The following is a 26,442-nucleotide window of genomic DNA, read 5'->3' as shown; positions in this document are numbered from 1 at the left end:
AAACGCTACAGAAAAGGAAGGTGTACAATAAGCCGAAAAAATAATGGTAGAGGCAAATAAAAAAATAATATTTTGTTCTTCTTAAAATGTTTATTTATTAATATAAGAAAACTGTTGATAAGAAAATAGGAGAAACCATTATGAAAAAAGAAGTTAAATAAATGAAATGGGAAGCCCTAAAAATTAAAATGGAATGTAAATTAAAGAATACCTATATTGAAGACTGTTGAAAGAAAAACTTATTTACAAATTCTAAAAAGCTAGAATAGAAGACGCAAGGGGCTCTTTTTAAATGACAGTAAATTAAGTAGTATACGCCCTTCATATCTCCCTGTTGCATTTAAAAGCTTAACATACCATTTACCTAATGTTAAACAGTATGTTTCTAATTTCAACACTGTATAAAAACGCGTTCTTAACTTTGTGTTAAAAAAATTCAAATTTTTAGAAATGTTTGTATAGGTACAAAACAATAAATTAATGTCATTTTTCATTTTTTATACATCGTTTAAATATTATATTGATTTTCTTCTTCAGTTCGTTCTAACGGTTAGAAAATATTTCAAGGAAACTTGACTTCAGTCAGTTAAGTAATTAGTAATCCGAGGTACCTAGTTAAATATCTCGACCACTTCAATATCAGCAATCTCGCTCTATTAACAGAATTTGGGTTTTTTTCTTATTCAGCATAAAGGTCGCGACATAGTATCGTGCACGTATAGTTTCCGGCACGTAGCATTTCCACTCCAGCAATCGGACTGCGCGTTCACATTCTCATACAATACATAGAACGTTTCAGTTTGGTTCGGTGAAGATATGATCTCGCTTTTCTCGACAAAAATTATGTGCAATTGCTCTTCTACTTAACGATGAAGAAAGAAAAACTGCAGTAAAAAGAAGGTTTGAACTACATCCAATGCTGAGAAAGGAAGAAGGAAGGTGAATACTGCACTTTATATAAAGAATTAATTGATGACGATGAAAAATATTATGGATATTTTAGAATGAATAGGATTCAGTTTAAACATGTGTTAAAGTTAATTACACCTTCAGTTAAAAAACAAAATACTACATTTAACGATGCCATACATATCAAACCAAAAAGTATTTTTAAAAAGAAAATGTATCACTTCCGTACAAAAGTCCTAATTGTTTATCACTTCCGTGATTAATTGTCACAAAGCAATAAAAACACATGCATAAATGACAAAATAGCCTCGAATAAACAACGAGGGGAAAACGACTGACATATAATTCACATTATGCGTACCAACCGGTTACGACTCGTTACGTAGCCGTCGGCATCATTAAAATATTGTTTTCAAATATACTGAACGGAAACGTTAGGTGTCTGATACCATACGTTCCGGAGAGTGTGAGTTTTTCATATTTAAAACCATTTAAATTATATTTTTCGGAAACTAAACGCTATGTGCTGGAAACGCAACGTGCATGATAATATGACACGACATTAAGCCTATATTCCCTGCTCATTGTGTCCAGCTTGTTCATTATTTGGACCAGTTCCTCTTCCCAGATTAACATTAGGGTATCGTTCTTATATCTATGGTTCGTAATTATTTTGCCGGCCATCGTTATTCCGCCTCTCCATTCTGTTTGTAATATACAGCGTATTAAATAAAAAAAAAAAAAAAACAATGTATTGGGTTTTTAGAAACGATATTAAACTTTTTAATAATAGATAAAGTTAGCTATTTCATTACCATAAATTATTTGTTTGAAATATCCCATTGATATAAATATTAACGACGTACCTATATGTTTGATCTTCAATATTCCCTCAAAATACATTTATATTTCAACCGCTCAAACTTTTAACGCGTTCACGTAGTGTTTACAATATAATTTATTTCATACACTTCCTTCCCAACAATTATGCTTATCTATAATTTATAAATATTATTACATAATTTGATCAGAACATAGGTAATGAAGCTAACATAAAAAAGGCAATAAGTGGTAGTCTTAAAAAATCGTTTTGGTTCAGGAATTTGAACAATGACAACTGCTACAGAATTAAATTTTGAACATTTTTAATGTTAATTTTTTGTAATATACAAATTTAGACAGAATTATAAAAAACCAAACAAATGTGATAAAAATAAAAGGAACATATATAGACGACATACATTATGCCGATGACACTGCCGTACTCGTAGATAAGTTAGAGGGTTTACAAGTACTTCTGAATGATGTGCACAGAATATAAAAAGTATTTGGCCTAATAATCGAACAAAGTTTATGCTCATTAGCAGATAACAACGTAACCAGGCCCAAATCTTAGTAGATAGTAAACCTTTGGAAAGAGTTAACAAGTTCAAATACCTTATTATACCAAATTAAAATGTTTTATATGGCCCATAGTAACATACGGGGCTGAAACATGGTCTCTCAAAATTAACGAACCATATAGGAGCATGTTATAACCCAGAATGTCTACACGCTGGAAGCGTATGGCACTTGAAAAAGAAGCTGGATACTGGTGATCTATAAATCATTGGGTGAGCGATAAAATAATCATAATGCCCAATGTTAATAGACCAACATCTTTAAGATCATAGAATGTGTGCTGGTGGTATGGGAGGAAATTGTGCCTAAGTAATCACGCTTTTTCCAAGTTAAAATTAAAATATCCCAAATTTAACTGTATGACCTGACACCTGACTGTTTAAAATCAAAACTGATAATTAAACTAATTAGACTCGGGACTTGATTAAACCCTTCCGTTCCAGCAACCGTGATTTTATATCAATAGTAGTAGTAGGTATATGCAATAATTCGTATCATTGATTTATGTCAATCTGCATCTATTGAGTGACAGAGCATCGCATACCGAAGATAATATTGGATTGTCAGCTACCTGAGCGAAAAAACGAGGAGAAATAGAAAACAACGTGGCTTAATGGAGTCCAAAAGGCAATGCCAGAGATAAGATCTACGACCAGAAGACGGGGTCCATAGAGGCACATAGAGATTCGGAACCGGAAGGTGCAGGACGCTATACACCGGACATTATATATGATTATTCCTTACTAACATTATGAAATGTCCAGATTAAGTGGTTAAATACTACACTTTTCATTTATAAGAATTATTTTAAAAACTGTAAAATTCTATATTTTTGATATATTGCTTCTAATTAATAATTCTTCAATTTTCAGGATAAAACATTTGTATGTTCTTCATGTAACAAAGAATTTAAAACTTTAGTCCTTTTTAATAGACACAAGAAAACCCATAACTCAACATGTGAAAAGTGCAACAAAACCTTTAAAACCTTCAGTCAGCTAAGGCAACACAATAAAGAAAAACATCCTAAGGTAAGTTAAGTAAGAGAAAACATGCATTCTTTAGTTTATGGCAGTATTCTAGAAAATATTTTCTTGCTGCCCAATTAATTATGTATCTTTTTCATGAAATAAAATAAATATATTAGTAACGTCATATGTTTTGGCTGTTATCTTTTAGGGCACTTCTAAATCATCCTACACATCCACTCACAACTAACTCTCATTTCACTCCGCCTACATCTTCCGATATATTACATCACTTTCCGACTACACAAGAAAATTTCCTGTCTCCTCTCAAAGATTTATTTTTGTACTGTATATTCCATAATGTCGGCGAAACTAGTCAGTCCGTCAAAATTCGAATCCAAGATCATCAAAGATGCATTAAACTTTATCTTGTCCCATAATATTTTCACAAATTCCTACTTCTACTCCAAAAAAATTCACCTAGTTCAGTAAACGCGACGTGCTGTGTCAGCTACTTGAATGAATACAACAATGGTTGGCTTACAACACCCGATATAAGTGCTGGTGCAGAGTTGTTTCAACGGATTCACGTTTCACCTTTGGCTACTGAGTACTTTAGTTATCATAGCCAAGTCCTACTCCTAAATAGGCTATCTACAAGTGTAGCGAAACGTTGAGAGTTCATACTCGAGTATGGGGGTCCATATAACAAATCCACATAACTAATACCTAAAATATAAACTCTAAAAATACCAGGCTCCAAATCCGGAAGCCAGCCATTTTTTTTTAATTGCCAACAGTTCATTGGTTTCAATCGTTGGACTGTTGTCTATTTTTCGAGCGGGAATAAGTATGTGCTCTTAACGTGATACCCTATAACATCGACATCGTGTCACCACATTTTTAAAATGTAATATGTTTTTCATGTAGTTTAAAGGTTATTATTTCTCTAGATAGGTACTAGATTGTATGTGACTAGTTCTAACCACTCTCAAGATGTTTCTTTACTTTTTAGTTCTTTTGGATAAATTTTCAAATGTTTAATAAAAATATACCATAATTAATACAATATAATTTATTATAAAATTAGTAATGATTATATAACTCTAATTTTCTATGTAAATATAAAATTCGTACGGTTCATTTTTTTTAATTGCCATATTGCCAGATTCTAGTAAGAGCCTAAGAAGGTATCCATTGAATTCTGACAGACAACGGTGGGGAAAATCTTTTTCGGCTAAAACCTTAACCACCGTTCCAGAGAGGTGGTCTTGCCATTCAATGAATAACTAAAATAAAAAACTAAAAATTTATAAATAACCATACCTATTACCGTAAATCAGAAAATGTTTCAGACGTTAGGCCATAAACTAATAAATAATATTAACCATAAATTTCAGATCCCTGGTTCAATTTCCTCCTCTGTCCTCCTGCTCCTTTTTCTTCATCACCCCAGAAATCAGACAGTGTGCTTCTCTCCATTCTTTTAAAAGCACGGCCCTTTTAAAAGTTCAAAGCTAGAGCCTTTCCTTCTTAAACCCTTGCTGTGTTTATTGCTTGGTTTACCGCTTACCAAAATGATGCATGTCAAGGCAACATATCTGTGACTGTACCTTACCAAATGAAAATATTTGTATCGAAAATCAATGGTGGAATATTGCATTTCCGCCAGTATATATATATATATATATATATATATATATATATATATATATATATATATATATATATATATATATATATATATTGTTATATGTAAAATCGAGAAAAATATTGGTTTGTTTAAAAATATTTCAAAGTTCAAAAACATTAAAATAATTCAGATAAGTAGGATAATATCCAACAAACATTTCGAAGAAGGAAAGTTATTAAATTCTTGGATTACCTGTACTAAACAAAATGTAAGCTTTGCATAAATTATTTCTTTGTTATACTTGAGTGACCCGCATAATTTTAAGTGAAATCCAAAGACAATTGAACGGGGTTTTCCAAAATACATTAATGCAGTGATTAGAGACAAATAGAAGAGATTTTAGAAAGAGGTTTTTGTTAGTTTTTAAGAATTATAGAAAATATTATTTGTAAATAACTTTTAGGAAATTTTATAATTATAGGTAAAAATTTGTTTGTTATCGAAATGAAAAAATGGGGGAATTGTGACGAGTTTTGATTGGCGGAGATTGAAAAAGGTGGGATAAGTATGTAGGAAAAAGTTTAGCGAGATTGAGGAGAGAGAAAAGATAATCAGTTGGTTTCCAAGTCTGTAAGACGAACAGTGATTGTTCTCTGGCTGTTCCCGAGATGTAGCAAGCAGTAGTGTTGAATGTTAGTGAGTTTTTGTGGAGTTAGTGTATCTGACAGAAGCTGAAGCAGCAAAATATTGTAAGTCATATTTTCCTACTTATATTCCAAGAGTCACTGTTCAGGCCAACGAGAGATTCAGTTTATCGATTATGAGATTGGTTTATTGAAAACTTTTGAGTGTGAATTATTTCATTATTTTTATTTCAATATATAGTGTTAGATCATATGTGTTTTTTATTATTCCGGTATTCTCTGGACCTTACCTTTCACATGTAATAGCATAGATATTGAAGCACGAATTTAACCCTGAGATAAAAGAATTAAAAATTGTGATAGAGTCATAATCATATCATTTAAATAATTTTAATTTTTTAATTAATCAAAAAAAAAATTAATTAGCTAATTATTGCTTGGCGCACCAAGACTTTAAATATCACAATAACATATATATATATATATATATATATATATATATATATATATATATATATATATATATATATATATATATACAGGCTGAGGGAAATATTTCGAGAACTAAAGGTAATTGAATCATGAAAATTGAAATGAAGGGGTTTTGAAGAGTATTTCCGGTTATACCTGAAGTTGCTTATACCTTAGTTTTTTATTGGGACAACCTGTATATTTTTTAGTTTTAGAAATATTCACGTTATTGTGAACATTTTTTGTTAACCTATATCTATTGTAAACCGTTTTTGAATTATAATGGTTGTTTGGGAAAGTATGTACTATTTCTTTTCATATTTTTGCTATTAATATTTCTGTTACGGTACTCTAGTGTGATCTAATATAATGCTATGTATTCTAACGACTTTGGTAAGACATATTGTTTCCGGTTATTTCGTAAAATTGCTAAACTGGTTGTCTCATGTATTGTGTTTGAAGTACGGAGAATTTGACTCCTTTGTATTCTGTGCCACAAGTGTGCACACAAGTGTACGGTTTCGTATTACGGTCTCAATTACAATGCAATAGGGTGATTTATTGATGTGCCCTCTTCTACCCAACGGCCAGAGGATTCTTTTCTGACCTGCAATCTAAAGACACTTCCTAACAAGACAGCGAACGAAACACACGAAGTTTGTGGCTCTCGTGCCATAGAGCCGCGTCGGCGGACGTCCCGACGTACCAACGAGATTTCCTTGGCAACGACTAAAATATTTCAAAGGGTAAGTCTTTCTTTGTACAAACAACAATACTGAGTAAGGCCAGTTAATTTCTTAATTTATTGACAGTTATATTTGCTATTTTTCGCTAATTGATTTAAAAACAAATTATTTCATTTTTTCGTTATTATTATTTATCGAATATCATTTAACCAGCGACCTCATTAAGTTTTATACAAAACATTTGGTCACTTCGAGCACGGATGATAAATAATAATTTTTTTTTGACTTTGATTCAATTAATTTCATTGTGTTTCAATTAATTCATTTTAATTGTTTTTTTTTTTTCTTTTCAATTTAACTTTAAATCGGTCCTTCGGCATTCTGTTTAAATTTAATTTACATAATTAAATTGGATCATATTTACACAGCAATTTTTAAATTTATTTCTATTTTTATAATTCATAATTTCAATAGGTAAAGTACTTTCATATATATTTTGATTAATATCATACATTAATTATACATATATTACATTTACGATTTATTGTGTTTTATTGTGATTTATTTACATATTTACATTATTTTTGTGTTGATTTTTATGAATTATTTTTGTTCTACTTGTACAATACTTCCCAACTCATTCTGTACGTCTTGTTTGTTAACTTAAACACATTTCTTTCGATCTTCTTCGTTACTTACCTTTTTTATCGATATTCTTACTTGTTTGCAATTGATTTTGTTTAAAACTGTTCACTTCTTTAAATCTAGATATTCTCTTCGTGTTGATTTGTTAATTTATGTCTGCATTGTCCTCTCTTTCGTGCTTGTATCTTACAATGCTCAACAAAATGAACAAATGCAACTTTTCGCGCCATACTCGGCATTCTCTAGATTTAAGGAGGCCTATGAAACGCATTCAAGTATCAAAACCACACGCCTTCATTATTATTCGTAGCCAGGGTAGATTTTCATAAATCTCACAACCTTGTTTCGATTGAATTTATTGTCTTCTTTTACTCGCTTTTGATCGCTGTCTTATTTCAATATTTTGATAAAATCTTTGTGTTCTGGTTCTCACTATTCATGTAAATGTTTGTATTTTTTGGGACTAAACGGCTTCAAGAACTTTTCTCGTTGGTTAATCCACATAATCCTTGTGTACATGGCCTGATTCCACCTCATTCGAAACGACGAATTGTACGGTTTGCGAATCACGGTCTCGCGTTTTGCTTCGTTTGTTAACCAACGCTCAAATTCATCTTGTTCCTTTAGACAACCACTTCTTCAAATACTAACATTTATATTTTGCTACACAACCACATTTAATGTCCTCGTCTATTTCTTTCCACATAGTTGATACAGATCAAATATGTTTTCGCATCTTTCTTATAATTCGTATCCTGCTAGATACAGGCTCCACAGCCAATTTTATTTCCGTGATCTACCAAATCACGCATTTTGGTAATCAGATCTTATAGACATACTCATAGGGGTTGAATTGGTTTTTCGTTTCGTAAATTCTGGTCAAAATTCTTGGCGAACCAAATCATCCTGTGGTCTTAGAAATCAGTTTCAATTATGTTCTATAAGGGCGAGTCTCTACGACTTATTCTATATTTTATTTCACATCTTTCGTTACTTCTATGTATACAAACATAGATATTTTCTACAAAGGTTTTGGGAAGTCGAAAATAGTAGGCACCTGTTAGTTTTGTCCCAACTCGACGAAGCTCGTGAAGGATATTTCTCAGTTGTTAATTTTTCGAAAATTAACAAGCCGATTTTCTGTTATTCCACCGTTTTTACAACCCAATCCTCTTTATTTATCTTTTTCTCTTGTTTATATTCGCTACTTATTCTTTATTCTTATGCATATCTTCATTTTGTATGCTAGAGAATCGCTTCAGGAAACTTCCGAATCTCAAAGAGACATATGTTGCATTCATGGAAGATTTTGTTACTTCTCAACATATGATGCCGGTTTCTGAATCTGATTTTAAATCGATTATTTCTTATAACTTTCACACAGTTTTCAAAAAACAAATTTTTATTTTGCTTCTTTTATCCAAAATTCGTACTAGCTTCGACGCCAATCTATATGACGTTCGAGGTGTGTCGCTAATCGACGCTTTTGATACCGGTCCTAAAAGGGCATCTCGTTCTTTGCTTAATTTTCGATATCTTCGTTGTTGTTTTATTTGCGATATAGAGCAAACGTATCGACAAATTAAAGTAAATAAGGAATTTTGGAACTATAAAAGGGGTTCTCTGGAGATCGGACTTTTTAAACCTCTCCAAGAGTTTTGCTACGTATCGTTACTAACGGTACTTCTTCGTTTTCGTTCTCTCATAAACTCTACAAGAGTAACGCTTAGTTTTTAATGCTCGATGGTTTTCCACTAGGCAGTGGGCCAGCAGCCATCTCGACGCACTTACGTCAGAATCACGCTACGAGTGATTCTCTTTGATCTACTCACCTTCTGCAGTGAGCACTCGCTTAGCTTTTAAAGCTCGATGGTTTTTCGCTAGACAAATCGACAACGTCAGCAACCATCTCTAATTATTTTCAGGCTTTGGCTTACGCATTTTGACATGTTGTTCGTTAGCAAAGAGGAACCTTTCATTTTTACGGTACTGGGCCTAAAATGGAATCCTACGACTAATTTCTTTTCTCATTCTTCTTGTCCCTTTGACAAACCGTTCACAAAGCGGGCCATTCGTTTGTAAATCAGTCGTATTTTTGTTGCTATCCTCTGGTTTTTATTCATTTTCCATGTCTTTTTGCAAGTCAAACGTGTTCTAAAATCGTTGTGGTACTTCAATGTATCCTGGGATGATGAAACATCTGAACAGATACATCTGACCTCTGTACTTGTATGTGTTACATTTCTGGTGTTATTTCTATACAGGAACATCTATCGCGAGATCGGAGCTCTTGGCAGCTATACTGCTGACGGATCTAGTCACTTTTGTCAACGAGTCTAGTCCAATTTTCATGCTCGCTCTGTCTCGACAAGATTGGAACTCCTGGCAGCCATATTGCTGGCTGATCTAGTCACTTTTGTCAAAGGGTTGTTCGTCCGATCTTCCGATATTTCGATTCCTATATCGACGATTGCGCTCTCTTGAGCTAATTTTTCTACCCCAAATTGGCAATCGTATTAAACACATACAAGAACTGATACCACACTTTACTCGGCATTAAATGCCTTCTAATCAACACCTCTCTGATGGTGTTAGTCGTGTTTTATCACTGGCACAATTATTAGAATTTTCACCAAACTGGCATTTTCCTACCGTGGAGCTCGTCGAAATATCATTCTTCCGATATTTCGATTCCGATATCGACGATTGCGCTCTCTTGAGCTAATTTTTCTACCCCAAATTGGCAATCGTATTAAACACATACAAGAACTGATACCACACTTTACTCGGCATCAAATGCCTTCTAATCAACACCTCTCTGATGGTGTTAGTCGTGTTTTATCACTGGCACAATTATTAGAATTTTCACCAAACTGGCATTTTCCTACAGTGGAGCTTGTCGAAATATCATTACGCCGAGATTTCGAAGCTATTCTTCTTCTTGTCTTTTCGCACCCCACGGAATTCTTATAGGAAAAGGGGCCAACGGTATTGTGTATGACACAGTCTTTCTAGTTTAGGCGATCGAAAAATTCTACTGATTCGACGCTATTCTTTTCTAATTGATGACATTGTACGCGTTGTTAATCTGAGCACAGGGTCAGACGACATCCAACAATGTTCTGTGGTCAAAATATAACCACCGCTTATTTGTCAACTTATATTTTATTCTTACTTAGTTCTTTATTAGTATATCGATCTTTTCATGTCTATTCTTTACACTTACCCTTTCAGCTGTTCTTAAAAACATTCGTTTTTGGCGCGGGAGAATGTTTGGGAAAGTATGTACTATTTCTTTTCATATTTTTGCTATTAATATTTCTGTTACGGTACTGTAGTGTGATCTAATATAATGCTATGTATTCTAACGACTTTGGTAAGACATATTGTTTCCGGTTATTTCGTAAAATTGCTAAACTGGTTGTCTCATGTATTGTGTTTGAAGTACGGAGAATTTGACTCCTTTGTATTCTGTGCCACAAGTGTGCACACAAGTGTACGGTTTCGTATTACGGTCTCAATTACAATGCAATAGGGTGATTTATTGATGTGCCCTCTTCTACCCAACGGCCAGAGGATTCTTTTCTGACCTGCAATCTAAAGACACTTCCTAACAAGACAGCGAACGAAACACACGAAGTTTGTGGCTCTCGTGCCATAGAGCCGCGTCGGCGGACGTCCTGACGTACCAACGAGATTTCCTTGGCAACGACTAAAATATTTCAAAGGGTAAAGGTGGATTTTCACAGGTCCGATATCCGACGGTACGATGATACGATATAAATTTCAGCGAATTTCATTGGTTGAAAAATGACAGGTGGGATTTTCGTACGAGATTAAAAGTCATCGGAAGAAGTTAAAAATATTTTAACTTTTGCACGAAAATCGGATGAATTTTGACATTGTTGACATTCTAATTTGAACCTTAACCCTTAATCTTATTTTTGTGGAGTGTTTATGTTTACTATTTGAAATATATTTAAAATGGAACAATGACCTAATCATTATATAAATGCAATGAAATAAAGTGTTGCTCTTGGGTCTTCTACACTATGTGAGGCAAAAACGACGAGAACGTAGCTCAATATAATATAAATATATATTATATCAAACAAAACAGCTAACATTTATTGACAGTTAATTGAAATTATATATTATTTATCTATGTATTAATCCGTCCAATAATCTGACACATCATACATATATATGACATATATTATGTCAAAAAATTTCGGATACGACAATCAAATATTTTCGTACAAAAAATTTCGTATTTCGTGTCATCGGATATCGGATCTGTGAAAATCCAGCTTGTCTTTCTTTGTACAAACATCAATACTGAGTAAGGCCAGTTAATTTCTTAATTTATTGACAGTTATATTTGCTATTTTTCGCTAATTGATTTAAAAACAAATTATTTCATTTTTTAGTTATTATTATTTATCGAATATCATTTAACCAGCGACCTCATTAAGTTTTATACAAAACAATGGTTTTTATATGAAAATTACACTTTTCTACTATGTATATAAAGTTCAATATCCTCTAATGTAATTTGAATAAAAGTTTACTGAAATGTTTTAAATGTACTTATTAACCAGATACAGCATTATCGTTCACAGTTTAAAGTTGCCTTGCAAAATCAAGGCACTATATCTGTGAATCTACCTTACCAAATATTTGTATCGGAAATCAATGGTGAAAGATTGCATTTTCGAAAGTAATATGTATATATATATATATATATATATATATATATATATATATATATATATATTAATGTGATATCAAGAATTTTAGTTTTAAAACTTTACAAAAATTATATATAAAACATTATTTAAATTTTTGATTTATGATTTATATCACACCTTTTAATTTTGTTATCTCAGGTTTTACTCGTGCTTCAATATCTATACTTTACAGCTGATGGGTTAGGTCCAAAGAATAACGGAATAAAACAACATAATATGATATGAAAATAATGTAATAAAATAAACTGATTAAAATACCTCCAAAATTATTAGCATACAATGTTTATCAAACAAAATTCGTTCTACGTACGTGAACCTTCAATAATGCATGGATAATATAATACAATTACAATCTAAAATCCAGCTTATTATTCTACATAAACAAATCAAATAATATTCAGTGTCCTTCCTAAGGCAATTTTGATATATCGATTGTACCAAGAAAAATTTGTATGAATTATCCAATTCTCTCCACAGCTCCGTGTCCCCTCTCAGAACAAATTTGATCTCCTTCGACTATCGACAAGTTATTCACACGTTACTAATATGATATAATATTATTTGACCCAAAATTCTCAAATTGAATATATTATGAATGTTTCTCCCGTTGAAACGCTTCCTCTGCCTTGAGTTGTCCAATTCCTCGTTCTATGCAAAATTAACTATCAGTTCTCAGCAGCCTCCTATGTAATTTGCAATATTAAACAAGATATTGCAATTTAGTGTCTTCAATGCTCTCCTTCGAATGCCCGTACCTTTCCAATGATGCCAGCCTCTTTTCCTCTCGCCAAACTTAATCTCTCGTTCCGAAATAAACAGCGATACGTAGAATACAAGTAGGAAAAGTTTACTTACAAATTTGTACCAGATCAACTATCGTCGGACACACTTACTTCACCAACTCACAACTTATTCTTTATCACTTACTACCCTTGGAGACCAACTCGAAAACCAACTATTCACTTTTAGAAACTGGAACTAACTCACTCTCTCATCTCCTCTATCCATCCATCCAACCTCTCATTATACACACCCACATCCACTTTGCAAATTCTCGGCCAATCAGAAATTTGCATACCACTTCCACATAAAATCAGAAATACCTACAAACTTTCCTAATTCATATTATTTCTACAAGGACACTTAATTTCTACTGGGTATTTACATATTCCGAACAATCATTTATTTATTAACTATTTTTATTGTCTTGTTCATGGCGCAAACCCGGATTACTGAACACTTTATGGCTTATGGGGAAAAACCATCGTTAACTTCTATTCATTGTGTCCGCACTATTCACTTGTTATATTTATACAAAAGATTATTTATGACTAAGATTGCCTTTGGTTAATTCCAGGCAGCTCGGAGTATTTTTATTTTCTATAATCTCTGAAATATTGATTTCATCGTAAATTTAATATTTTTACTCTTCAATTTTGAATACCACAACAACTCCTCGCCATTTGATTCGCCGAAAAACTCTTTATCATTTTTTTTTATAAAATGACAAAAGTTTTTCAAGGGTCAAATTATTACAATATGTTATTGAAATTTACTCATGATATCGATAAATGTGAATGTTAAAAATACCCCGTATATTTCCTGTTTCTATGTGCGCTAATTCATAACTGTTTTGATTTAAAATTTTCAAAGTTTTTGACTTTAAACGAATGTTCATAATTTCTCGCAAGTCGGCTTTCTTCATTGATAGGATCTTCATAATTATATAAAATTTTCTCTATTTCCTTTTCCATGTTTTCTCCACATAGTATTTTTCATTCATCCTCGTTTTGTTCATATGTGTTCACGGTCCATAGTATTTCTTCACAAACTTCTGGATTTTCGTCCATAATGGTTATCTCTTCCCTGTCCTCCTTCCTTTAGTTCTTCTTCTGTTTCTTTTCTATTTTCAATTTCCATTTGGTATTCCGAGCACCACGTTTCTACTGTTTTCATTTCTCTTATAATAACTTCTTTTTCTTCCGGTTTCTTTTCTATTTTGTTGTCGGTTGCCGACAATTCTTCTGTACCTTTTCTTTTCTGGTTCTCTCTTGTCTCAACCTTTTTTTTTCTTTCTTGTCGTTCTCCCTTTTTTTTCTTTTCTTTTCCTCTTCTGATTAATTTAATACCTGCATTTCCAGTTTGTTCTCTACTGTCGTATTGATTTCTTTATGGTTTCCCTGTTCATTTGTCCTTTCAACAATTTTCGTCATATCTGTTTCTTGTCCCTCTTCTTTGTGGTCTGGTTCTGCTCTGATCTCCAATTTATTTTCAGAAAAATTAATCGTGATGTGTTTTTCGCTCAACTCATCTATTCCCGCTATCATATCATGATTTAAATCGTCGATCACCACACATTGCATAATATAGAAATTTTCTCCCACTCTGATCTGTACTCCCAAACCTTCGTTTACTGTCGTCAATTTTTTATTGTTCGCACCCACTAAAGCAACCCTAGGAATCTTATACACAAATATGTCCAAATTCAATTCTTTTACTAAATTTCTATTAATGAATGATATTTCCGATCCAGAATCAATCAAAATTTTAATCGCTTTATTTTTTATAAATGCATCTAAAAATATTAAATTTGAATTAGAGTTTTGTCTTTCGTTCCCCGCCAGCTGTATAAACTCTCTCGGATGACAAAATATACCAGAGAGTTTTTTATGTTTCTTTAGTGGATGCTTTCTTGAAAATCCTGTCTGGGCTCACTGCATCCATCTTCTTCCTCTCGTTCTACGGATACATGGTTCATTTCTCTTCTGTCTTGTCTTTGGAAGCTTTGGTTGTTTCTCTCGTCCCTTTGTTCGTTAATATTCCTATTCGGATGATTTTGTGCAACTCTGTCCCTATTGTTCCTTTCATATGTTCTGTTTTGTGTGCCGTTTCTGTTATCGTAACTTTGTTGTCTATTATAATTGTTGTAATTTCTCGGCCTATATTCGTTTGTTGTTCTGGGATATCGGTTTCTCTGGTCATTATTTGCTTGGTATCTTCTTTCCGGTCTATGAAAATCCTGTCTGGGCTCACTGCATCCATCTTCTTCCTCTCGTTCTACGGATACATGGTTCATTTCTCTTCTGTCCTGTCTTTGGAAGCTTTGGTTGTTTCTCTCGTCCCTTTTGTTCCTTTCATATGTTCTGTTTTGTGTGCCGTTTCTGTTATCGTAACTTTGTTGTCTATTGTAATTGTTGTAATTTCTCGGCCTATATTCGTTTGTTGTTTTGGGATATCGGTTTCTCTGGTCATAATTTGCTTGGTATCTTCTTTCCGGTCTATAATATTGGTCATTCTGTCTTCTATTTCTCATTTGCCTTCTTTTCGCCTCTTTTAACTGTAAAAATTGGCATAAACTATCAATATCTTGATAGTTTCTTAAGATCACGTGATCCTCCAAAGTTTCCTCAAAATGTCTGCTGATCATTTCTACCAGCTGTTCGGTAGAATATTTGTATTCCAGATATTTTGAATTATTCTATATATGTAATGCATACCTTTCTTCAGATATCCCTATTTCCTCAGTATACTTTCCATTTTGTAGTTCTTGATTAATTTCCCTTTGTTTATTTTTCCCCCAGAAATAGTTGAGAAATTTATTTTCGAAATCTGTCCAATTTTCAAACTCATCTTCTTTGCTTTCATACCATAACGCTGCTCCTTCTTTCAGATGATTTCTAATTGTTTCTTTGCAATCGTCAAAATATCTAACATGTTGCAATTTGGTTTTCAAATTTTTAACAAATGGTACTGGGTGTGTTTTTCTAATATCCCCGCCAAATTGTACTTTCGCCTCGCTTGTGCTATGAACGATAATTTCTTTTCTCTCTCCTCCTCTTTGTTGTTTTATTTCTGCAATATGTTTTTCATTTTGCTTTAATCTCCTTTCTACTTCTTTCCTGTCTTCTTGTAGCGCCATTTCAAATTTTTCTTCTAACTGATCTAATTCCTTTTTCTGGACTATCTTGATTTCCTTCATCTTGTTTTCTACTTTCTTTTCTTGTTTTCTACTTTCTTTTCTTGTTCTCCCATTTTATTTTTAATTTCATTAATCTCTTCTATCTGTTGTATCATTTCTCTTTTTATCTCCTCTACCCATCCTTTAATTTTCTGTTCATAATTTTCCAAACGCTGTTCTAAATTTCTGTTGTTTTCTTCTATTGTTTGTTTTGTTTCATCCATTTTTAGTGATTGGAGTTGCATTAGTTGTAATATTTTATCTATTCCTGATGATTCTTTTCTCTCCTCAACTATTGTAACATTTCCTTCATTATCCGATCCTTCTTTCAAAATTGTTTCATCTTCTCTGTTATCCTCCTTCCTTTGCTGCATTTTGCTTGTGTCTCCTTGTGACAGACATGTTGTTTCTTTTTGTTACTCTTTTTGTCCCCGCCAAATGTAAAATTTTACCACACTCTATATGTTGCAGACACGACACTTATCTCTTCCCAAATGTAATAAATTTTCACGACAAATATAAAAAATACGAATAGTAAAATAATATTAAACATACGATTGGTAAAATAAAATAAAATAATTCAAAGCAATAAATATTCAATAAATACGATCACTCAATAAATCAAATTTTTGTCAAATGGAAAATTGTCAAAATAATTTAAAATTCAAAATTCATTCAAAATCTCCGGACCACCTGTAATTATTCCGTCTCTCCTTCCCTATCATCAAATGTAAAGCTTGCGATATTTTAAAGCCCTTACGTTGGGTTGCCAGTTAATGTGATATCAAGAATTTTAATTTTAAAACTTTACAAAAATTATATATAAAACAATATTTAAATTTTTAATTTATGATTTATATCACACCTTTCAATTTTGTTATCTCAGGTTTTACTCGTGCTTCAATATCTATACTTTACAGCATGCTACATTTACTAAAAAACTAAATAATAAAAGATACATATATTATTAGCGACCTTGCTCAAAATGATGTTGCAAATGACTAATAAAAAGATATAAAAGCCAAATTCAAAAATGGTATTAGTACGTCATTTTTTAATTGTTTAGATTTATTTTAGGGATTTGTGAGTTGAAAAAATATTTTAAAAATTTTGGAGAGAGCAGAACAATATACACCCTTACATTTTTTGGTAAAAATATTATAATAAAAAAAATTATTTTTAGATTAAATTTTTCAAATGTAAAGTGTGTCCTGATTTAACATTCAATCAGGAAAAGGAATTTTTAGTCCATCTTCGAAATACCCATGAAGGCAAAATTATCGAAAGCCATATGTGCAATGTGTGTGGAAGAACTTTTCGCACGAGTTCAGAGTTAACGCTACACATTCGATCGAAATGTGGAACCGAAAAACAATTTATTTGCAAGGTAAGGAACATGTTTTTTCTCAATTGGAGGATTAGTAATATTTACGTTTTTAATTACGCTATTAATTCTATTCCAGGTATGTTTAAGAATTATTGTTTTAGTAAATTTCTACTTCATAATGCGTGGGTGGTCTGAAACGCTCTTCTCCTGAAGACATATTTTTCAACATAGTCCCTTCTAATATCAATAATTCATTTCATCAAAATTCTTTTTGCCACCCAAAAATTATGACATTTCTTACCGATGACACTATCCTCTTCTCACGAAACAAGGATAGATTGCTCTTCACTGCTTACACTGGTATTTGGTTTTGGATTTGTACTGGTGAATTCATGTTGCATATGACGCATCGCTTCAAAAAATCACTTAAAATTCCCCAAGAACTTTTCTTTGGAAAGTGTCATGCGGATATGTTTGTGATCCGCGGTGAGTATATACATATTGCATATTTTGCGCAAAGTTTTTTCATGTTCACTTTGTTTTGCAAGATGTGACCAGCTCGTTTTTTTATAATTCCCAAAGCTTTATCAGTTTCGCGCGCCTTTATACGCCAATTATTTAAAACAGTTTCATGAATTTTGGGGATGATATACACTGGAATACTGGATACTTTCAATGTCTCATTTAAACTGTCGCCCATTACAAATGTCTTCTCCGCAAATGAATTTCAATCGCTGTTAAATCTGCTTTTACGAAGATAATTTATTACTGCACGGTACTCATTTTTTTTTTATTTTCAATACGACGTGAATTCTAACTGCTACAAATGACGACTGCAGTCGACGGTTGCCTGGAGTGATTTTCAGTTTAACATGGATTCTGCTAACAGTTAAAATCAGGCTAATAGTGTTACGATCTTTAAGCGAGACCCAGAACTTCTTAAACAGCCTTCTTAGGAATAGATATCATGACATTCTGTTTAATGCTTTAATTTGTAAATCAAAGCGCATGTGTTTTATAAGCTAAATTTTTGTTTGGTCCATATTACAAGTATGGTTCTTTCTTTTATGTAGCCTACTTTTTAGAACTGTAGATTTTCAAGAAGAGGAGGTTGGTCAAATGAAAAGAGGTACAATTTTCAAAGCTTAGAACAAAAAAGTCTACAAGTACAGTATATAAGTAGACTGATCATCAAACTAGAAGAGGCTGAAATCAAAGGACAATGAAATAGAAAAATAATAAAAATAAGAAAGTATGTAGAAGTTACTGTGATAACGACCGTGGAATTTTTGTTAGCAGCACAAATAGCAGATTGTATCAAAAGATCCTTAGAAATTAGTTTGAAGGGGATTACAGAAATATGGAAACCGAGAAACAGGCAGACTTTAGAACAGGAAGGTCGTTAGCGGAGGGAAATCTTTTTTCCTTTTTTCGGCTCATTTGTTTTGTTGACTTTAGGCTTTTCAGTTGTTTGTTTGTTTTTAGGGATTGCTCCCGTAGATTTCATCTTCTCTGGTTGTGCGCTTGCCTTTTTGGCCTGGTTTTCCAGGTTGTCTTCTTTTTTTCTTTTGACCTGGGTTTCCAGGCTATCCTCTTTTTTCTGAGCTTTTCTTCATTTAGTTGTTTAAATTTGGAGTCCATGTGGTCAATGATTGACTTTTGTGAAGCAACCATTGTATCTTGAAATTTCTCAATTTTTTTTGCCAAGGGGTTATCAATTTCGGCATCCTTTTCTTTTAGTAGGATTTTCAGCGATTCTAGTTCAGGCTTTTCGTCCTCACTACTCCTCTGCCTTATTCTTGTAACGTTATCTCTGTCTAACTCTGCAATGTTATCTTCAGTGGATAATTCGTTGAAGATCTCATAGTTTGTTCTGCTGTCATCTTCGGACGGTAACGCGTCATATATGTTGCAGTGGAGTTTCCTCTCACTGCAACCATAGGGGCTGGAGGATTCCAGATATAAATTTCTAAACGGTGGCACAGCGAGTATCCCGACGTCCTAAAAGCCCGTATGCTTCTTTGCTTTCCTATGCCTCGATTTTGGCCTCCGTGAAAACTCGATAAAAAAAGTCTCCCCAATTCAGCTTCGTCTCGGCATAGGCTTTTGCCTCTTATTTGGGCTTAGTCACTACAAACGCCGTGTTTCCGCTAAAGCCGTGCTTACATTCACTGAAAAGTCCGGCTTTGGCCCTGTCGCTGCAGCTCCTTGGCGGTGTCCTCGTTTCGTTCGCACGCCTGTACTGTTCAGCGGCTGGCGCTGAACTACTACTGACTCTCCTGAGTCTCCTGGTCGATACGTCTACTTTTTATAGCCGCAAGGCTTCTTGTGATTGGTCCTGTCCGTGTGTAGGTAGGTGGAATCCTACTGGTCGATCTTGTGGTCTGATGTATTTTTGACTTTTTCTTAATACCATTTTCCATGTTTTTGGAAGCCATTCAGCATCATCTCTTTGGTTTAGACTGTTGGGATTTTTTTCTATTTCTATTGATTCTCTTATTTCGAGTTTTCTTTTAATTTCAATGTTAGCTCATCGTAGTTTGGTTCAGGTTTATTGTATGTCCTGTGTTTGAGACATGTTGGGCAAGGGACGACGTTTTTTCTCTCCTTTTGATGGAATTTCGATGTTCTTCTCGTCTAACATTGATTCTTCGGTTGGTCTGTCCGATGTAAGATTTTTCACAGTTCCCACATGGATTTTCGTATACTCCTTGATTTTCTAACGATATTTTTGTTTTGGCGGATGGTAAAATGGTTGAGATTTTTCTGTCGGTATTAAATATTGTTTCTATTTTGTGTTTTCTTAGCACTCCCCCTATTTTCTCTGTTGTACCCTTTACATATGGTAGGATAGCTTTTGCCTCTTTTTCCTCTTCTGTTGGATACTTAATTCTCTTTTGAGCATTATGAGCAGTATATGTTGAAAAGCCTTTTTTTCTTAGCGCTATTTTATCATGATGTATTTCTTTATTTTTATGTTCTTCATCTGTCAGTCTTTCGGACCTTGTCATCAGGGTTTTAATGACTAAATGTAATTGTGATGTAAATCGGCATGTAGGTATCTATCGCTATGTGTGTGTTTTCGGTATACCGTGTATCTTATGTGCCCGTCTTCCTTCTTTATTAACACATCTAAAAATGGTAGTTGTTTGTTTTCTTCCAGTTCCATAGTAAACTGGATTTTATGGTGTATATTATTGATGTGTTCTTAAAATACCTTTAGTTTTTCTTCTCCATGTGCCCAGATTATAAAAGTATCATCTACATACATAAGCCAAAGTTTGGGTTTGTGTTCGGGCGTTTCTATTGCTCGCTGTTCTATTTCTTGTATAAACAGGTTTGCTATTACCGGTGACAGTGGTGAACCCATCGGTGCTCCTTTAACTTGTTTATAAGATCTTTGCTCCTTATAGATTAAATATGTGGTATTTAAGCAGTGCTTTGTTAGATTTAGAGTATCCTCTGTTATTGGATACTTTCTGCTTATAATTTCTAATGATTCATCTATAAGAACATTCGTAAAAAGTGAAACCACATCGAAGCTGACTAACAAATGTCCCGGCTCAACAGTCACATCTTTTATACGTTCGATACGCTTGCATTCTTGACGTAAGAATCCGCTTCTTCTGCATATGGTTGTAGCTGTTTAGCCAGAAATTTTGCCAGTGGTTGTAGAGGAGATCCGATAGAACTAACTATTGGTCGCAATGGTAATCCTGCCTTATGTACCTTGGGTAGGCCGTAAAGTTTTGGACATCTTGACGACTTCTCTCTAGGAATGAGATGTAACTGATGTTCTTTCTTGATGTCTGAGGCTTTGCTCTTGGCTTTTGTTACTTTTTCTAGATATGTTGTGAGGTCCGACGAGATTCTTTGATATGTAGTATCGTTTAGGATGTTTATTTTGCTTCGTAGTCTTGAATATTCATTACTACCGTGGCATTGCCTTTGTCAGCTGGGAGCACAATGATTTCTTTGTTGTTCTTCAAATTTTGTAAGGCGTTGTTTTCTTCGTGAGCTAAATTTCTTCTTGGTGGTTGGCGGAAATTTAGTGTAACATAATTATTCTAGGGTAGGAACGGGTAGGAAATTCTACGAGATATCAGAAGATACGAAAAACTACGATCAAAGCGGGGTAAGTTGTTATGCAACCTTACGTTTTTAGAACGCTGCCGTGACGAAAACATTATATCGACTTGTATGAAGCTTAGTTTCCACAAGAATAACTACAAAACAAAAAAAAAAACATTTTAAGAAGGGTAAGCCTAGCGCTTCTTAGGGAAGCGATCCATGATACCAGACGGGGCATCGACAAAATGTAAGCTAAGTAATACAATTGATCCAACACTGTGAAATTTTTTTGATAAACTTACAAACTCCCGAGCAGAAATAGACTCAACCTTACTAAGAAAAAACTTATCAAAAAGTTGAAACATTTGTTACTACAACAGCGGTCAAAGAAGAAAGAAAAACCACAATCAGAAACAAACAAGTTAGTTTATAACTTTTCAAATCTGACATTGGATGAAGCCACGAATAGTGTTCTCTCAAAAGGTTTCAATTTTGCTCTTGCACATGTACGAATTCCCGTAGAAAATATTAAGAACAACCAAACCACCAAAAAGAAATTTAACTCACGAAGAAAAAGACTCCTTACATAATTTAAAAAACAACAAAGAAATCATTGTGCTCCCAGCTGACAGAGGCAATGCCATGGTAGTAATGAATATTCAAGACTACGAAGCAAACATAAACGACATCCTAAACGATACGACATATCAAAGAATCTTGTCGGACCTCATAACATATCTAGAAAAAGTAACAAAAGCAAAGATCAAAGCCTCTGTCATCAAGAAAGAACATCAGTTATATCTTATACCTAGAGAGAAGTCGTCAAGATGTCCAAAACTTTACGGCCTACCCAAGGTACATACCCTGGGTAGGTCGTATGAGAGACCAAATTGAGAGAGCGTAATTTAAGATGGTTATGGGCACGTTCAGTACTCAAAGAGTAGCAGCGAAAAAACCATATGTAGAAATGTAATTAGAGAAAGCGAACCCGCATTGGGATAAAGGAGCAGATAATGATGGTGGTGAAAAATGACATACCCATTAAAAAAAACAAGAAAAAGTGAAGTTTTACTAAACAGAAGAATGCGGTCTCAGAATTCCAAATAAAAATTAAATATACAGATCCCAGACAAATAACCATAAAACAGGTAAAACAATTATTTCAATATTTTTGGTTGTTAAGCAACAGAAGATCTGGGTCCAGCTGCAGTAAAACAGAAAAGCAAGAGGCATAAGAATGAGAGGTTAACTAACAAATACTACATTGCTTTTTTTCTTGTCTTTCAAGCTGCTCGAATTTTTTGTGTGGAGTTTCACTAAGTTTTATTAGAAATAAAGTACAAAGATAAGTAAACTGAGACTGATTGAGACTATATAAGTTCTCCAATTTAAACATAAAACGTGCAAAACCTTCTTTATTTCTTTAAAACAGATTAGACAGAGTAAACCGGATCACCGTCTAGTACACAGCGAAACACTATAAGAAGAACGTATTTTTTTGAGGGTGTCCTCTCCGTGTTGGAAAATATTGGTGGGTCTACAACGTACATAAGCGATAAGCCCTAATACAGCGAAATATATCATAGTACGAACGGAACAGAAATTTTTATATAAAAAATACGGAGTATTAGGGCTTTTTATTTGTATAATACACTTGATCTCTTTGTGTTACAGGAATGCGGCCAAAAGCTTATGTCACCTGGATCACTATATACTCATTTAAAACGACATAAGGGAGAAAACAGTTTTATGTGTAGATATTGTGCTAAACTGTTTCTCACATCTGGACAATTAAAAGTACACGAACGAATTCATACTCAACAGAAGGATTTTGTATGTGAGGTAAGTTTTATGAAAATATTTTAGTTTATATTAAATTTAAGAATACTACGAAGAAGAAATTTGCTACAAGTGTGTACATGTAGGAATATTTAAATACATATTCCCCTAATTATCATGAAAAGGAAAACCGCAGGAGTACTTAATTATATATATATATATATATATATATATATATATATATATATATATATATATATATATCAAATATCAAAAATTAATATCAAAGTCACCTGGCTTCAGCGTCGATTCTCACTACACTGAGCTTTCGACATCCTCTCGGGGGTGTTTTTCATGGCCTCGGGGGTGCCAGTCTACTGAATCCCCAGATCTCTTCACTACACTGTTCACAACTCATTTCACTACTGCTAGTAGCAATATTTTAGAGCTTCTTTTAAACCATATAATGATTTATTTAACTTATAAACTAATACGTCGCTCAAGGGTTCCGCAAAATGAAATTACGAGATAGCTGACACTTTAAAGTTATAAAAGGGTAGAATTTTGACTATTATACATGAACATTTGGGTATGAGAAAGCTGTGTTCCAAATGGGTGCCGCGTTTTTTCACAACAGTGCAAAAACAACAACGAATTGATGAATCTCGGCGGTGTTTGGCCATGTTTAATCGGAATAAGTCGGAATTTTTGCACAATACATGGAACATGTATCCATCACTTCACTGTGGAATAAAATCGGCAGTCATCTGTGTGGACAGCAACAGAAAGCCGTCCAAAGCGACCAAAGACGCAACCAACCACTGGAAAGATTATGGTCTCTAAATTTTGGGATCCGCAAGGAAATATTTTCATTGACTATTAAAAACATGGGGAAACAATCAACAGTGACTATATTGGTTTATTCGATCGTTTGAAAACCGAAATCTCAAAGAAGAGGTCTCATTTGTTCAAGGAAAAATTGTTGTTTCCCCAAGACAATGCACAATGTCACAAGTCGATGGAAACGATGGCAAAAATGAACGAATTGGGCTTTAAATTGACTTCGCACCCACCGTGTAGTCAAGATCTGCCTCTAGCGATTACCACATTTTTTCCGATCTGAAAAAAATGCTCAGTGGCAAGAGATATCGCTCTGATGAGAAAGTAATCGTCGAAACTGACGTCTATTTTGAAGGCAAAGACAAATAGTTTTACAAGGGCACCATCGAAAAGTTATAAAAGCGTTGAAATGACTGTATTGTCGCTTAAGGAGATTATTTTAATAAATAAATAATAATTGTTGCAAAAAAATGTGTTTGTACTAGTTAGGTTAGTCTAGCTGGCTTAGTTAGTCTAACGGGCTTACTGTCTAGCTGTTTTACAAAAGATCATATTCTACATACAATGAAAGTAATACTCTAATTGCTTCTTCGGTGTTAAATGCGTTTCTCAACAAAGTTGTTTTCTGTACTACTGCCATAAATATATTTTGGCCAGATAAACATAAAAACATTTGTGTACCAGATCTATATTAATGTGATACTACTAACCTCTTCATTGATTTTGTAGTAAAGTTGTTCAGTTTGTTCTTGTAAATGCTCCTATAGATACAGTTCATAATTTCAGTGTTGGATTTAAGATTCAATTCGAGCTGTTGGAACTAATTTAAGTAAATTAATTCTCAAAGGTAGTCACTATTTCAACATAAACACCAATCGCATTATCGCAATTTTCGATTCGAAAGTAGTTCGTTTGTTCGTAGCTTCAGAACTTTTGAGACTACTTAAAATTGTAGACATATAATACAAATAGACTTAGCGCTGTAATGCAGCCCCATTCCCGCAGTGCGACAGAGAAAACTGACGCAAAGTAGTCCCTGCATCTCCTTCTAATGGGCCGGGTTTATCGACAACGTGACCTTCCCATTGGTCACTTAGATTCTTCCAGCTCTGCCTATTGCTATTATATGTCTATTCTTAAAATATACCACACACATTCAAATAAGGTTAACTTTATATAACCCTATAATATTATACGGTTATATTATATGATTGTTTTAAATTCGTTATGTGTGACTGACTAACTTTCCAACCGAAGGAAGGCTTATTGCAATACCTGCTCTAATTACGATTTTTTTCGAGGACACTTGATGAAGTCATTTATAAATCCAATAGTACCTAATTAATTTCATATTAATTATAGAGTTTATTTAAAAATGTTACATTTACATTTTGTTTTTTTATGTAACCATAATCATAAAATTATTAAAAACATTGACCTCTATTCTATCAAATTCTATGGATTTGATGGAATAGCCACGGATCTATAAATGGCAGTTAATGATCTAAATGACGGGGTCATTTCAGCATTCCAACAAACCTACCCTTTAACGGAGAGGCGTATTATCAGAGATACGCCATGGTGGAATAAAGAATTGTCTGTGTTGAAGAAAAGGACGAAGAAGTTATTCAACAGAGCCAAAGTAACCGGGCAGTGGAGCAGACTACAGAACCACACGGGCGGAATACTATACAGGTATACGAGAAGTCAAGAGACACATGGAGGAAGCACTTTGAGTAAATTGAAAGCATTCATGCTTGTGGTAGACTTCAAAAGGTGCTCTCAAAGGAGAAAACACAACCAATTAACTCACTCCTAAATGACAAGGGCGAGTATACCAATACAGGAAGAGACACGACTGAAGAGCTCTTCGGAGTGCGCTCACTTCCCTGGATCACAAATAGTTAAATCACCAATTGAATGAGAATCAGGGCAATTCAGAGGCTCTGCAGAGGTCCGTAAGAACTAACTGGTAGACAGTCAAAAATATTGTAAGCTATGAAAAAGTAGCATGTAAGTCATTCCTACAGAAGACATTAGAGAAACATCTCGACAAGCATTTTAGGGATAAAACATTGGTACACACTCCAATATATCAAGTACTTAAACAGCACTCCACAGACTTAAAGAAAAAGTGGAGAACACAATTGAAAATAAAGATGTGATACTGGGAGCCTTTTTGGATACCGTGGGGGCTTTCGACATACATAACCAATGCCCTGAGACGCAAAGGAGTCCAGGACATATGTTTGATTTGGATATAATCTATGCTCAGTGGTAAATACCACTATTCTTGGAGAGTCCGCTTGGCCCAGGTCGACAGAGAATGTCCACAGGGGGGAGTTATCTCTTCACTGCT

General features: G+C 33.7%; 1 protein-coding gene across 1 annotated transcript in view; it reads left to right on the top strand.

Annotated features, from left to right (window-relative positions):
- The window catches only part of LOC140442670 (uncharacterized), a 46,977-nt gene that overhangs the window by 778 nt on the left and 19,757 nt on the right, over nt 1–26,442 (top strand). The window contains exons 2-4 of the mRNA XM_072533663.1: nt 3,183–3,341; nt 17,250–17,453; nt 23,139–23,306. Of these exons, the coding sequence (XP_072389764.1) occupies nt 3,183–3,341; nt 17,250–17,453; nt 23,139–23,306 (531 nt within the window). The remainder of the gene's footprint in view (nt 1–3,182; nt 3,342–17,249; nt 17,454–23,138; nt 23,307–26,442) is intronic.

The sequence above is a fragment of the Diabrotica undecimpunctata genome, chromosome 6 (assembly GCF_040954645.1).
Source record: "Diabrotica undecimpunctata isolate CICGRU chromosome 6, icDiaUnde3, whole genome shotgun sequence".
In the NCBI taxonomy this organism is placed as follows: domain Eukaryota; kingdom Metazoa; phylum Arthropoda; class Insecta; order Coleoptera; family Chrysomelidae; genus Diabrotica; species Diabrotica undecimpunctata.
The sequence above is the reverse complement of the archived record's forward strand: the minus strand, read 5'-3'. Positions and strand labels throughout refer to the sequence as shown.